Genomic DNA, 15,494 nt, shown 5'->3' with positions numbered 1-15,494 from the left:
AATGGCTAATTCAGAATGAGTTTGAAGATAACTTTTCATTCAAAATATCCTCACCTCCTCCTGCGCACCGGATATGTGGCTTTAATTTATTCACAGGGCTTGGTGTGACGTCAGCATACCGTGGCTTTAGTAATGTTTATATTGAAATCAGAAACAATACCAGTGGTCAATCCTTGCTTTGTCAATTCTTTGTCTTCCTTATGAGGTACGCGCGTGGTGTTCGGGAAGTCCAATCGCTATTGCACACGAAATTAAGGGGCAATGATCCTACATTTGATAATGGTGATGACGTGAGTATTTCAGTGCGTCCACGTGGTCCAGCTATCCAAATAAGGACCGTTGGTGTACAATGGCTGCATGAAGAGGAAGGAAAGGATGAAGTTATCAATGCTCACAACAGTAGCGATGATGATGATGATGCAGCACACGTAGCCAAAGTAGAAATAGCTTCTCATATAGTTAGAAATTATTATTGTGGTTTCCATGGTAAACGCAGGGCTCGCAATTTCACTTTTTGGAATTTTGCAAAGAAGGGTCTAGAACACGTATTATTTTAGGTTTCATTAAGTAGAGGTTTGCTTTTTTAGATTTCAACCGTAAAATCAAAAAAGCTGGAAAGCTTTTGAAATAGTTTTTTCTTTTTTCTTGAAAAGCTTATCATGAAAATAGCATGAGATCTTTTATTTATAAATATTTATAAGGGCTTTCATATTCAAAAATGTAATATGATATTATTTTATTAATTTGTATTTATAAGACATTAAATATAAGTTAACCTTCCAATTTTCATGTTATTTTATCTATTTTATTTTATTTTTTTATATTAAAAATAAAATAAAAATAACACATGATAAAATTTAATTGGTAATTTTTTCATATTAAATATAAGCCCATTTGTTGTTTTCTCTTAAACAACTAAAAAACGCTCGAGTTCTCTTCCAATTTTCTGACGAGCCAAGTCAACGGGAAACCTCACACACTCTTTTGACAACAGAATCCTATTACTATCACTCCATGGAACCTCCATTCTTATAAAACCCCCACTCAATAACCCTCTTGCCATCAGCACTTGTAATCCCTGATTCCTTAAGCCCACACTTTATAGCCAAAGACACCAAACATTGTGCAGCTTCAATGTCCCTCCACTCCACAGCAATACTCAATGGCTCAAAACGGAACACCACTCGGTAGCCGACCCAGTAGCTGATTCAGAGTCATGATCCTCCATGTGCCTTTTTCCACCAATCGAAATGGCTTCTGGGAAATATCAAGAATCCTCATTTTCACGGTTCTCTAGTTGTAAATATCAAGTGTTCTTGAGTTTTAGAGGTTAAGACACCCGCAAGAACTTTACCGATCACCTCTACACAGCCCTGGTTCAAGCACGGATTCACACACTTAGAGACGATGATGAAATTGGGAGAGGGGAAAATATCAAGTCAGAGCTCCAACAAGCAATACAACAATAAAAAATATCGATAATCGTGTTCTCCAAAGCATATGCTTCGTCGCGGTGGTGCCTGGATGAACTTGCAATGATCATGGAACGTAAGAGCAATACTGACTGCATAATTTTGCCGGTCTTCTATGACGTGGATCCGTCTGAAGTCAGAAATCAAACAGGGAGCTTTGCTGCAGCATTTGTGGATCATGAAAAGCGCTTCAAGAAGGAGATGGAGCAAGTGAATGGGTGGAGGATTGCTTTGTAGGAAGTTGCAGATTTAGGAGGAATGGTTTTAGGAGATGGGTAAGTTGTATTTCTTGATGAAACTACACATAACACAATAATAGAATGCTGGTTCTGAACTCTTAATTTTTTCAGGTTTGTAGTTAAGCATTGAGACGATAACTGATAATACCACTACAATTTAGTGAAACTATAACACTCCCAACTCAGAGAACATACTAGGAAAATAAAAATAAAAGATACTTTTTTCTCTTTTTTTTTTCCTTGACTACCTTATAAAAATAAAAATAAACTACACATAACATCTTCTTGATGGTTTAATTGTTTCAACAAACCTTCCCTCCCCTGCTCTGCTTTGGAAAGGGTTTGCTCCTCCAAAAATAGATGTGTTCATATGGCTTCTCCTAAACGGTAGTGTTTGCACAAAAGATTTCTTAGCTAAGAGAAGAATCATCAATTATGAGGAAGTTGTTTGCCCTTTCTGCTGCAAGGAGATTGAGACTATACATCATTTCTTCCATCTCTGTCCTACATCTTGGTCTCTCTGGGGTAGACTCTTTAGTTGGTTTGGGTGTGTATGCTGTCTGTCAAAAGACCCAAATCATAACCTTCAGGAATGGTCTGGCCTGTTAAAAAGAAATTTTCAACGTCAAGCAATTACCCTTCTCTGTAAAGGATTATACTGGTCCATTTGGATAGCGCGCAACAATATGATCTTCGACTCCAAAACTCCAGACTGGGATGTGATTTTTGACCTCACCTTTCATCGGTTGGCCTTTTGGTTGAAATCCTCTGTTAAAAATTTCATTTACACAGGTTCCGATCTTTATAGAAATCCTGAATGTATCATGAACTGGACTAACTAGTCGGGGTTGTAAATTCCTCGCTCTCTTTATGTTTTAATTCCCCCCTGTAATCTTTCTTATTGCAGCCCTCATCTTCTTAATGGTGTTGTCTATTTATAATATACTTGATTACTATCAAAAAAAAAAAAAAAAAAGGTCAAAAGAATCCAATGGGGTAGTTTGTCTACAGAGGCAACTTCTTTCTGATATCCTAAACAAGACTGCTGATGAGACACATGATGTCGATGAAGGGATTATAAAGATTAAGGATGCATTGTGTTGCAGAAGAACTCTTATTGTTCTCGATGACGTGGACAAATGGTACCAGTTCAATGCAATTGTTGGCAGGCAAAATTGGCTTTTCCAAGGAAGTAAAATCATTATACCAACTAGAAATAAGGCTTCGATTGTAGCTGATGGTGAGTGTGTCAAGTGCAAAGTTGAACCTCTAGATAACAAAAAATCAATTGAGCTTTTCTTTACGATAAAGATCTTGTAATCTTTGATTTTGCCTATAAATAAATTTTAGGGATAACGGTAACCTAGATGTTCTTGCTCTGCCCTTTGTTCTAAATACCATTTGAACAACAGAAATAAGCTGCAGAGACTGATCCTGTGGGGAGATAATTAAAACCAGAAATGCCATAGAGTCAGAAATGTCGATTTCTTTGTTTCTTGCTCCATTATTATTCCAGCACGATCTCATGGTTTTGTTCCCGCACATCCTCCATGTTTGTTTGCACCTTAATCAATCTGATCCCGAAACACAGCCTGCATATGCTGCAGAACGATCTTCGTTTACCAATTGTATCCAATGCTCCAGCAACTTCTTATGTTCCTCTTTCACAAATTCTTTATATGGTTGTACATGCAAATTATCAAGGTCGCCTAACGCACAGTTAAGAGGTTTAGATTGTATTTTTTTTTTACCGGGATTGCTTCAGGCTCTTAGCTGCTTCTTGCTTATCTTTAAGTCTGACATATATTTGGCACCGTCGCTATGGTGGATATTGTGCTTGTGTAACCTGTCCCCTTTTCCAGGTCATGCATTATCTGAAGCAACCACTGGCTTTCCACGTTTCTCCTTCATGGAGCCTTTATCACAAATCCTCTTTTGAAACTCTACACCCTTTGTTGCAGGAGAGTTCTCATTATCACTGCTAGATGCTTTCTCCTCTGCAACCAAGGAGCAAGGGAAAGGAAGTTTTGTAGAGCATATGGAGAAGGTCAAGAAGTGAAAAATGCCTCTGGTCTCCAAAGCACCATGATGAGTGCGTAACGATGGCCTTCTTGAGATTGAATTGTGGAAAGATTCTATTTGAAGAATCCAAGGTTTGAGCATACTGAAAGGAAGTGGGTTTATCTCTTGCACGATGGCCTCCAAGTTATTATCTCTTGCAACTTGCAAGTGAGAAAACTTTTCCCAACAATCGTTCACTTTCTCCATATGCAACAGGCATGTCTTTTCCTCCTAGTATTTGATAACGAGGCAAAAACATAAAATGAGAATGCAACAACCTTTAAAAAATATATATAAAACTCAATTCTAAACAATCAAATATTAAAGAATAAAATTAAAAAAAAAATCAAATTAAAAAAGAACAAAACAAAATAATCTGAGTCCACTCAAGTCAGCTTACTAAATACATAACCTGATCCTGAGACCAAGATAACCTTGTAGGAAAAAAAAAATAACAACAAAGCTCAAATCTTTGATAATCTAATGTTGAAGGGCAAAACCGAGAAAAAAATCCAATCTAAAAAAACAACAGAAAAACAAAAATACTTGTTTTAACCCACTAACACTACGACTCAAGATATGAGATTAAAATAACCCCAAAAAAAAAAGAAAAAATCATGAAATTCAATCCCTAACCAACCCAATGTTGAAAGATGATTTTTTTAGAAAAGAAATTCAGTTTTAAAAAAGAACCTAAAAAATAAAATAAAGTCAACTCGAGCTAATCTTCAAAACTTGTGATCCAGATTATGAGACTGTAACTAACCTCATAGAAGATAAACCTATAAAAATAACAAAATTAAATCCCCAATCAATAAAATGTTGAGGGATAGAATTGAAAAAATAATCAATCAAAAAATAATAAGAAACAAAACAAATAGCAATAAGAAAAATAAGGACAAAATTGTACATAAAAATAAAATAAAATGTTGATGGACAAAATTGAAAAACAAACTCAATTAAAAAATGATAAAAAAAATAGCAATAAAAAAATAAGAACCAAATTTAATATAGATATCAAATTTATATTGACATTGCAAGATCTTATGGAATATGAATCTCAGTGGGGCTTTCAAAGTTTGAAAAAAATCAAATCTAAAAAAAAACAGAAAAACAAAAGACATGTGTTAACCAAATAACATTAAGACTCAAGATATGAGATTGAAATAACTACAAAAAAAAATCATGAAATTCAACCCCCAACCAACCCAATGTCGAAAATGATTTTTTTAAAAAAAAAATATTAGTTTTTAAAAATGACCTAAAAAATAAAATCAACTCGAGCTAATCTTCAATACTTGTGACCCGAATCATGAGATCGTAACTAACTTTATGGAAGGTAAACCCACAAAAATAACGAAATTAAATTCTCAATCAATAAAATGTTTAGGGATGGAATTGAAAAAATAATCAATAAAAAATAGTGAGAAACAAAACAAATAGTAATTAGAAAAATAAGAACAAAATTTTATATAAAAATAAAATAAAATAAAATGTTGATGGACAAAATTGGAAAAAAAATCAATTAAAAAAAATAATAAAAAAATAACAATCAAATTTTCATTAACATTACAAAATCTTTGTATTAAGACAATCAAAACAAACTACCAAATCAAATCACAAATAAAGTCAATACAAATGAGTCAAATTAAAAAAGCAAGTCGAGAGACCAAAATAAAAAAGAGTACATGTACTTCTTCTGTAACCATGCAAATCAGTCCTTAATTTTGAAAAAAGAGGGACTTAGCATTTGTTTAAAATTCATATTTGATCCTTAAGCTCTAATTATTGTAAATTAATTGAATTGAATATGTTTTGCAAAACCAAGAATTAACCAAGAGATGCAACCTTTTCTCAATACCACGAGATCCCCATACGCACGCATGAAAAGCAAAACACCGAGATCAATCACAAATTTTGTAGGACCAAATTAGAAAACAAATAAATTGAGGGTCAAAGTGTAAAACATTCCGAGAAAAAGAAGAAGAAGAAGATGCAATGTTCGTGCATCTCCTCTCATGGCACGGTTAAACACCGAGGCCTTTTAGAGTGTCTTTTTTATATAGTTATAATTATAATTATAAAAGGTGTAGCAGCTGAAGGGCAATGGCAACTCTTATGACAGAAACTTGAGGGCTTTGCTTCCAATCTTACATTTCTTGCATTTATCAGTGAAGACCACAAAACAATCAGAAAGCAACTGGTATTTAGTAGCTGGTTCTGAAGGTGACAATCCACACGATCATTAATTCGAGCTTGGTGAGCCACACTCTCGAAGAACCATGGCCATGCTACTAAAACATTGGCCAAGAAAGAATTTAAGGAAGAGAAATTATGTGTATTCTTCGGATCCGACATGGCATCTGACCTGGGTGAAGGGCTCCGGTTATTAGGCCAACAGGTTAGCCCGAGTCAATTATAATGGTTTGATCTAACTAGTTAATCGAACTTGGTTTGATCAATGTAAAAATAAGGTTAGACTCTGAATAATTAATTTGTCAAGTTTCGAGCTAATTATAACTGTCATGTTTATTTGTCCCCTCCTAAAGAAGTTGACTCCCACCTTCATTATATAAAGAAAGGGATGGGAAGAAGAACCTTGAAGTAAAAATAAAAAATAAAAAAAACAAGAAGGCATGAAGCATCCATTACTTATAATTCAAAAGGCAATTAAAAATTTCAAAGGGATATAACTTAATTAATCAGATTATAGGTTTGCTTTTTAAGTTACCAGTCTCATAAATTTTAAGATCATTAGATATTTACATGATTGATTAATTTTATAGCCTCAAATGATTAATCGAGACACACATAAATTAGCCCGGATATTCACTAAAAATTTATATAATTTTTAACTTCATTTCTTCTAAAAATATTGACTCACATCTTCATTATATAAAGACAAGGACTGGAAGAAGAACCCTGAAGAAAAAAAGAAAAAAATAATGACAACATGGCATGAAGCATCCACAACTTACAATTCAAAAGGCAATTAGGAAAAACAATGCTCAAAAAGCTAAATTCATATTACATTATGGGTCCATCATTCGGTCATCTCTAGTTTACTTCTGATATTGTTTTTTTGCAGCTCTCTCGACAATTTGTCCAGGACCAGTCCCCTCACAATATTGAAAGCTCACAAACTTATAATTAAACTAAAGTTAGTTTACAATTTTAATAATTGATCTTCTTTTAGTCTTAATGGTAAATGTCTAGCTGTTGCTCCTCAAAACTCATAAGCTCTCAACATTCAAACATGTTTATTTTCAAGAAATCATTCTCTAACCACCATTCTTTATATATAAACATGTGATTGATTAAGGATTTTTTGAGTTGACAAACTTTTTCCGTGATTAACTTTTTAAAAGTAGTCGTTGAAATGTAGATCATGTACAAAAATATATTCATGTTATATATAAAAATAAAAGTAGTTTTCACTAAAATTATTGCATCTATATCAATATTTTTTTTATTAATATAAATATTCTGGTTAATTTGCATACATCTTGATTAATTTTATAAATTTTAAAATTAATAATTATATAAATTTTTGATGACTAATTATAAATATTTACTATGCAAGAGCACGACATGGGCAATATTTATGAATGCTTATTGCAATATTCAAACAAATTGACAGATTTATTCCGAATAATTATTTAGGCACAAGTGAGAATATGCTTGAGAAATATGTTTTCCTCTTGGTCCCAACTCTTCTTTCACTCATCCCATCAGAACATGACACCTGTGCTGTTCTTCTCAATGAAGGAAGGCCCAATGTACAGAGCAGGCAGGAGATAATAATGAAAAGCACAGACTCTTGCTATGATGTGGCCATGGCATGCATGCTAGCAAGAAGCAAAACGATGCATGCTTCCTCCATACTGATAAGACAACAAGGGTTGGTTTTTGAACCACGAGATAGTAAAGCCATCACTATTTATGCGCATGTGCTCGGCGAGGCAGTCCTGTTGTTTTTGTAAAATTGTACTTGGATTTTAAAAAAATCATACACTCAATTTTTTTAAAATGATTTTGTGTTTTTTTCTTTGATTTTTTTTTAAAATCTATGTTTTTAAAATTTTTTTTTATAAGACTATTCTGTCTTATGATTTATATCATAGTTTGACAAATTCATTCAAATTAAATAAATATTTTTTTTATTTTTTTAATTAAACTTTTTTTTAATTTCAACCTTATTAACATCCTTGAGTTAATAATAGATAATTATCTATATTATTTTTAAAATGCAAAGTCAACCAGTTGATTGTTAAAATAATTAAATATTAAATTTATTAAAATATTATTAACTTTTCTAAATAATTTTTTATTATTGGAGAGCATATAAATAAATAAATAAATATTTTTATATCACAATTTAACTCTTCTAAGTAAAGTCTCGCCTGGCAAATGCTCTAACAAGACAAACAATACCCGCACAAGAAAAGTGAACAAACTTTCAAAGTTAGTAACTTTTTAATTAACTAATTGCATCTGGTAACAAAAAAAAAACTAATTGTATATGTGAATTGGTGAGAAAAATAAATTCTTTGTTTATACAAGGAAAAATACAGAGATTACACTGAAAAGTACATCTAAATCAAACTTAATATTGCTATTAATTAATAATTTACAAAAAAAAAATATAATTAGAGGGTCAATTAATTACAAACTCTAATAAACTTTTTTTGTGAAGAGGCTACGTAAATTGAAAAGATTACCACCATTTCCAACATTAGTAGTGCTACTACCACCACAATCACCGCCAGCGTTTTTGGTTGCGCCACCGTCACTTCCGTCAGCACCGCGGACACCGCTTCTGCAACTCAAATGATTTCTATACCCGATACAAACGGGGACATTTATATTCAAAACCTTTGCTCTAGCACCATTAGAGCTGCCATTGACATTGGCCGTATTTTTACTGCGGCGAGGCTCGGTAACTTCTTTTTTACTGCTCGATTTCTCACCACTCCGAACCACAGGCTCAGGGAAGCTACTCTTCGTACCCGAACCACCTCCACGTCGAACCTGCCACACTGGGCTGCTCCGACTCAAATGGACTCCGGGTCGACCCGGGCTACTTGGCCATGACTTTCTTGATTTGGATTCCCCTGCCGAATTACTCCTCGAACAAGGGGCACTACTTACCTTCCGGGTTCCGGGAGCCCCGGGAAACAACTTGGGTCGGGTCACACTGTTCCCTTCGGATCTACTACGTGAAAATGGCCATATGTTGATATTCAACTCAGCTGAACTCGCTCCATTTTGACTCCTTTTCTCCCTCTTTTTGTCCTTGTCCTTGTCCTTATCTTTCTCTTCTTGTTTCTTGGCAGCTGTTGAAGTTTTCTTGTCACCTTTCTTGAATATTATATCTTTCCATCTCTTGGAACTGCTTGTTGGCTCCATGGTTATGCTTGCTGGCGAGATTTCGGGTTCAGGGTCAGGTTGGGAGCTGGGAGGTTCGGGTTCGGTTGAGTCAGGGTCAGGATCAGGCGGGTGGTTGTTGTTGTTGTTGTTGTTGGGGTGGTGAAGGAGGTAGAGAGGGAGGAGGACACCATCAACAAAGAGTTCATCAGCTGTAACAAGATTTGGTTGAGGGAAAGATGGGTTTTGGACCATCCAGAACTCGAATTCGGGTGGTGAGTTTGAATCACTGCTTGCTCTCCTTCTTCTACTACTGCATGGAGAGAGGATTACTTGAGGTTCTTTAATGGATATTCTTTGTGGGCTATCCATATTGTTGGATAATGAAAGGGAGAGAGGGGAGGTTTGTTTTTGAGAGGAGAGGAAGTGTGGGGGAAGTTTCTCTGTTTTCTTGGGACTGAGCTTGGTTCAGAGTTCAGTTCAGCTTGACCCTACAAGAGCTATAAACAAAGGAGAATGAGTTAATAAAATGAAGAGATAGGAGGGCTTAAGAGGTTGGGTGACTTGGGTCCATTATATATGCAACCACGTAATAAGAAATTATATATGCAACCTTCAGTTTCTACAGGAACACCTGCATAGTATATTCTCAGTGTTATTAAACTTAGCTGGGAAGAGGTAATGTTTGTTTGTGTGTTTATAAAGTATTTTTTAATTTTTTTTTTAATTTAATATTTTTTGGTATTTTTATATCATTAAGTTAATGTTAAAAATAATTTTAAAAAATAAAAAATATATATTATTTTAATATATTTTCGAGAAAAAAATATTTTGAAAAGCAATTACTGTCATATTTCTAAATATTCAAATATTAATCGACTTGGGGTTTGACCAAATTTGGATTTTAAATAACTAGATTTGAATTGACACTGGTTAAGTTTGAGAGACTTGACAAATCAACTTTCAATTCAATTTATCTGATAAAAATATAATCAAAACAAAGGTTAATTTTTAAATTTTTTTTATTAAAATAACATTATTTTTAATTGACTTAAATTAACTCGAGTTAATTTATTTAAACCATAACTTTAGCCCAACATCGGTCATGAATTTTATAACTTTGATTTTCTTATGGTCAAATTAAGTTCATGTAGACTATTTACATCAGTTTTAAGAAATTAATAAAAACCATAGTACTATGATTGCGAGGTTCAAATTTTAGCCCAACATCGGTCATGAATTTTTTTATTGAAACAACACTATTTTTAATTGACTTGAATTAACTTGAGTTAATTTATTTAACCCATAATTTTAGCCTAATATTAGGTATGAATTTAATAATTTTGGTTTTTTTATGGTCAAATTAAGTTCATGTAGACTATTTACATCAGTTTTAAGAAATTAATAAAAATCATAGTATGATTGCTAGGTTCAAATTTTAGATTTAATGATAAGATTATTCCGGTACCATAGTTTTTCATATACTTGCCTTCATATCTCCAATCATATCTTCAACGAACCATTTATATACATGGATTGATGTATATCATGAAAATTTATTACAAGATCATTTTCTTAATTTGAATTCTGAGCATGCGGCTCCATCAAATCTACTTGCCTTCCTAGCAAGAGATTATTTAGTTAATAATTAAGGATATTGCTCATATCTATCTAGCCATTTGTGGGTGCATTGAGTTAGTTAACACTTTCTGTCTAAATCATGACAACTGTAGATGTCATGAGAGGTCATAATTATCATCATATACTCCTTTTTCTTTTTCTTTTTACCTCAAATGAAAATATCCATTGATTTTGATTGTAGAATAAAAAAGGAATCATTCTACTGTGTTTTTGGCTTGGTATTGTCATTTTCTCAAGAAATAGCACATGCAAAGCTGTGCAGTAACGGGATGTTGTGCTCCATTTGATAATTTTATCTTAGTATAAATATATTTTGCGGAGATAATTAAGATTGTTACATAATAATATAAATTATATTTTAGAATTTTATTTAACAACTTAAATTATTAAATTGAGATGATTTTTTGACGTAGTATCAGAATCTTGATGACCAAGCTGTCACGAGTTTGAATCTCACTATCCCTATTTATTTGATAAAAATTAAATATAAGGTAATGTGAGTCTGTACAAGTTTCAAGCTCAAAGGGCTTTTCACTTGAGGGAGTGTGTTAGAGAATAATATAAATCATATCTTAAAACATTACCTAACAGTTTAAAATATTGAATCGAGATGGTTCTTTGATAAAGATAAATAAGATATGTTTATCTTTTTAATAATAGAAATTTGCTTAAAAATTATTATAAAAATAAATTTATTTTATACATGTATTTTTGTCTCTCTAATTAAATGTATATTTATCTCTTTTATATTTTTTTTCTATCTTGAAACACCAACTAAATAAAACTTTAGTATATATTAAACTATAAGCTCATTAGCGTTTCTTTATAAATATATATTCTCGAATTAAATACACACGATCTCTTATTTTTTATGTTTTAAAACAATAAAAATTCACTAATCTTTTTTTTTATATATATATTTTTTTTATCATGAAACACTAACCAAAAACAGCATAAATATGGGTCGATAGCTCATTAAATACTTGAATCTTGAAACTTTTGATGATCATTATTATGATTATATGATATGAAAAAAGAGATCAATTAGGGGAATAATAATTAAACTGATTATAATATGGAAGAGGGCCATTCTAATTTAAGAGTGATGTCAAGTCATTGTAAGTGGTAGGGATGGGAGACTAATCCATGGGGTCCTCATCAGATTCATGCCGCCTCTTCATTTTAGATCTAAACTAAGAGGGTTGACATCTTGCATTACCTCCTCTTCTTTGTATACACATAATGTTACTTCTTGTGCATTTGATTATATATTTGAACAAAAAAAAAACAATTTATATGTTTTTCTTTAACGGTTTTCAATGTTTCTAAAGTTTTTTTATATATATATTTAAAACCATCCAAGAAATCTTTAAAAAATATAAATTTGAAAGTGTTTTTATTTAAACTACAATAAAAATTTATTGATGAGATATAAATTCAGAAATCAATTAAAATAAACCTCATAGATCACCAATCACCTCATGAACTCTTGAAAATAGTATATGAAATATGATTCAAGGTCGAGGTTATATATAGACTGAGAATGACTCAAGTCAATAATTTTTTTAAAAAAAATATTAAAACATCTTTGTTTTGAATAAAAAATTAAAACAAAACTGAAATAATTTTGTTTTGGATCTCATAAGATGTTATCTAGATCATTTAGATTGCATTTTAAAATGGTTAATTAACTCAAATTGAGTTTCATAACATAACTATAAGAATTTAAAAAACATTTAAAGTATATTATTACAAATATATTACTAAACAAATTTTTGTTAGATTTTTTTTTATTTGTGGGAGGTGAGATGAGGTGCATAAAAAAGATTTCAAGTTCGTTTGAAAATAAGGTGCAAATCATATATATATATATATATATATATATATATTTTTTCCAAAGGTGGCTTTCTATGGAGATTTGTAATGGTCCCTGTTTTGGAAGTAATTACGTGATGATCATCAAGTGCTCCGTAGAAAGACAATACAGCGGACACCGTGGCAGTAATGGGAGTCAGAATGGGACCCACTTTGTTTCAGAAAAATCTTGACCATCCAATCGACTGAAGTCTAAAGGGGAAGTATAAGACCTACGGCTCGAAACACCCATGGGGTTTGAATTCAAATCCTAAAGACCTGGCAGCTGATGATTCGTACATCCATCTTAGTTAAAGTTTTAAATTAAATTTAGTGACATTAACGTTAAAATATAATTAACTTACAGAAAATAATATTATTTATTTTTAAAAAGAAAATTCTTAAAATAATATTTTTTTTTATCGATTCGAGTTAATTTAGTTATTTGGAGTGTGGTTGCAGTTGTTTTTTAAAGTGTTTTTCGTGCCGAAATGTATTGAAATGATGTTTTTTTATTTTTAAAAATTTACTTTTGAAATCAGCATATTAAAACGATATAAAACATTAAAAAAATTAAATTTTAATAAAAAACAAAAATTTAATTCTTTTGAAAACGCAGGTATAATCACGTTTCCAAACGCTCTCTCATATTGTTTTATTCAACGAGTTGCGCAATACTTGGATAAATCTTGATACTAACCCGACTCTTTTATCATTTTAGTGCCTATTGGAAAAAAAAAACATTTGATACTATTAATCCCTCAATCCATATGAACTAACCGATCATAATTTAATAACATGGGAAGGCTCTTAAAGTTAGAAAAACATATAATATTTCTCATAAATATATCAATAAATCATCTTAAATTTTGTTCGATCAAAGATGAATTCATTCTTCATATAAAAGTTTGAGGAATGTTGTTCTTGATAGTTAAATAAATAACACTTGGATAATGATTAAATTTTTAAATTTTTTTATTCAATGAATAATGATAGAAACTTGATGATATGTAAATACTCTCTGGGTACTACAATATAACCCAATTCCCAATTGGCATGCAATGCATTATTTCCCTCTAAAGCAAAAATATAAATCAGTTGTTCTTTTGATGGAGATTAAAATAATGTTTGAGAGTCTGATTGTGATTATTTTTTAAAGTGTTTTTTACTTGGAAATGCATTAAATAATATTTTTTTATTTTTTTAAATTATTATTATTTTTTATATAGTGCATCAAAATAATTTAAAAACATTAAAAAATATTAATTTTTTTTTAAAATATTTTTAAAATGAAAAAACAAACAGAATCTCGTATCTTATTTCTAATAATCTTGGATACGCCATAGCCATACAAGTAGACACCACTCTCTCAACTTCACTTCTTCCCAAGAAAAAGAATCTAAAAGTTTTAGCTTCAAGATTACACATCAATTAAATATACACTATGTCAAGATGCTTGCCACCCACCAACGTACAGTAGTCCTTCATGAAGTTCTCGATTGGTTTAGATAATTGCATGAGCCATTGTCTCATATTATTCATCTTTGTTCGCATAGAAACCTCCAGCATACTACATGTGATGCATTGCGAAATGGACAAATTCTTACAATCTAGCTTGATTTCTCCCACAAGAACATCAACTATATATGCATCAAGATAGTTTTGAAAGTGAGTGAAGCCTTCATGTCAAATGCTCAAGTGCACATATTATAGCTGATTATATCATATGATCTCTTATCTTTACAATAATGCACATCGATCTAGCTAACGACTAGTGAGCATGACAACGATTCATGGCAAGATGGGTTCCACAAGAGATCAACTAAGGATTTGAACCATGTGATGGACATATATAAAATTAAGTCAAATGTATAAAAATATAATCCTTCACACGGTTGCCATCATGAAAATATTGCTAAAAATCGAAGAAAGAAAGAAAGAAAAGGGGCGTGTAAGGTGACAACGTGAGTGGACCCCTAGGGATGATGGGCTAAGTGGTTGGCTTGTGAGCTTGTAGGAGTGACGGTGAGCTGGTGGGACACCTGGAATCTAACAAGCAAGGATGATCAGAGAAGAGAAGAGATGTTTGCATGGTAGATACGGGCTTAATTTTTATGTGTTGTTGATGAAATTTGTTTGTAGGGAAAATGATCAGTCATGTGCATGCAAAAACAAACATTATTTCATCAACCCTTTTGGGTCCCATTCACACTCGCACAGCATACCCCTTCACTCATTCTTCCATCTTGACAGCAACTGCCCCCTGGCTTTTTGAAGGTAGCTGTTGTTTTAGCCTGTAAACTGTAATGCCTTATTGGCCTAATCAATGATCATCTGCTCACTGGTTTCCATTCAAGTTTTAGTTATGACTACCAATCAATTAATTCCTGTTATCACCAATAGTTCTCGGTTTAAGTTTGGCAAGTTAATTAAAGGATGTTATTTTCGAAATCGAGTTTTCACCGAGTTTATCAGCAGCTACCGTCTGTTTTCTTGAAACACAACCTGGACGAGGTCCCAAATCAACTTGTCTAGTAGGATTAAGTTTAATAACAATGATGGTTAAATTATATTTATGTGACTGTTGGATCGGATGTGATCAAGATAAACAGTGCAGAAATCACTGTATCTGTTTCTGAACGGGCAGTGCCGGAAGCATTGAGGAAGATGCTGTGTGGAAAATGCCAAAGGGATGCGTAAGATCAAGAATGTACTTAACGTTGGAAAAACAAGAAAGGGTTATTGGAGATGACTTTCCAAGTATTGGCAGTGAGTGAGTCTGTCTTGGTCTTTGTATTATTGTATGTTTGATTATTGAGGAGGATGCAGTTAGTGCCTAATCACTGCCTCCCAAAAGTGC

At 32.3% G+C, this 15,494-nt stretch overlaps 1 protein-coding gene across 4 annotated transcripts in view; it reads right to left on the bottom strand.

The window, feature by feature from the left end:
* LOC127905480 (uncharacterized) overlaps positions 1-9,720 on the bottom strand; it is a 51,367-nt gene extending 41,647 nt beyond the window's left edge. Inside the window, exon 1 of one of the 4 annotated variants that reach the window (XM_052454047.1) lies at positions 9,311-9,720. In XM_052454047.1, coding sequence (XP_052310007.1) covers positions 9,311-9,511 — 201 coding nt within the window. In that variant the 5' untranslated portion in view covers positions 9,512-9,720. Of the gene's footprint in view, positions 1-8,301 lie in introns of those variants that run through there. The other 3 variants (XM_052454046.1, XM_052454045.1, XM_052454044.1) reach the window with 3 other exon arrangements.
* Between the last annotated feature and the right edge of the window lie 5,774 nt (positions 9,721-15,494).

Source organism: Populus trichocarpa, chromosome 6 (assembly GCF_000002775.5).
Source record: "Populus trichocarpa isolate Nisqually-1 chromosome 6, P.trichocarpa_v4.1, whole genome shotgun sequence".
Classification (NCBI taxonomy): Eukaryota; Viridiplantae; Streptophyta; class Magnoliopsida; order Malpighiales; family Salicaceae; genus Populus; species Populus trichocarpa.
The sequence above is the reverse complement of the archived record's forward strand: the minus strand, read 5'-3'. Positions and strand labels throughout refer to the sequence as shown.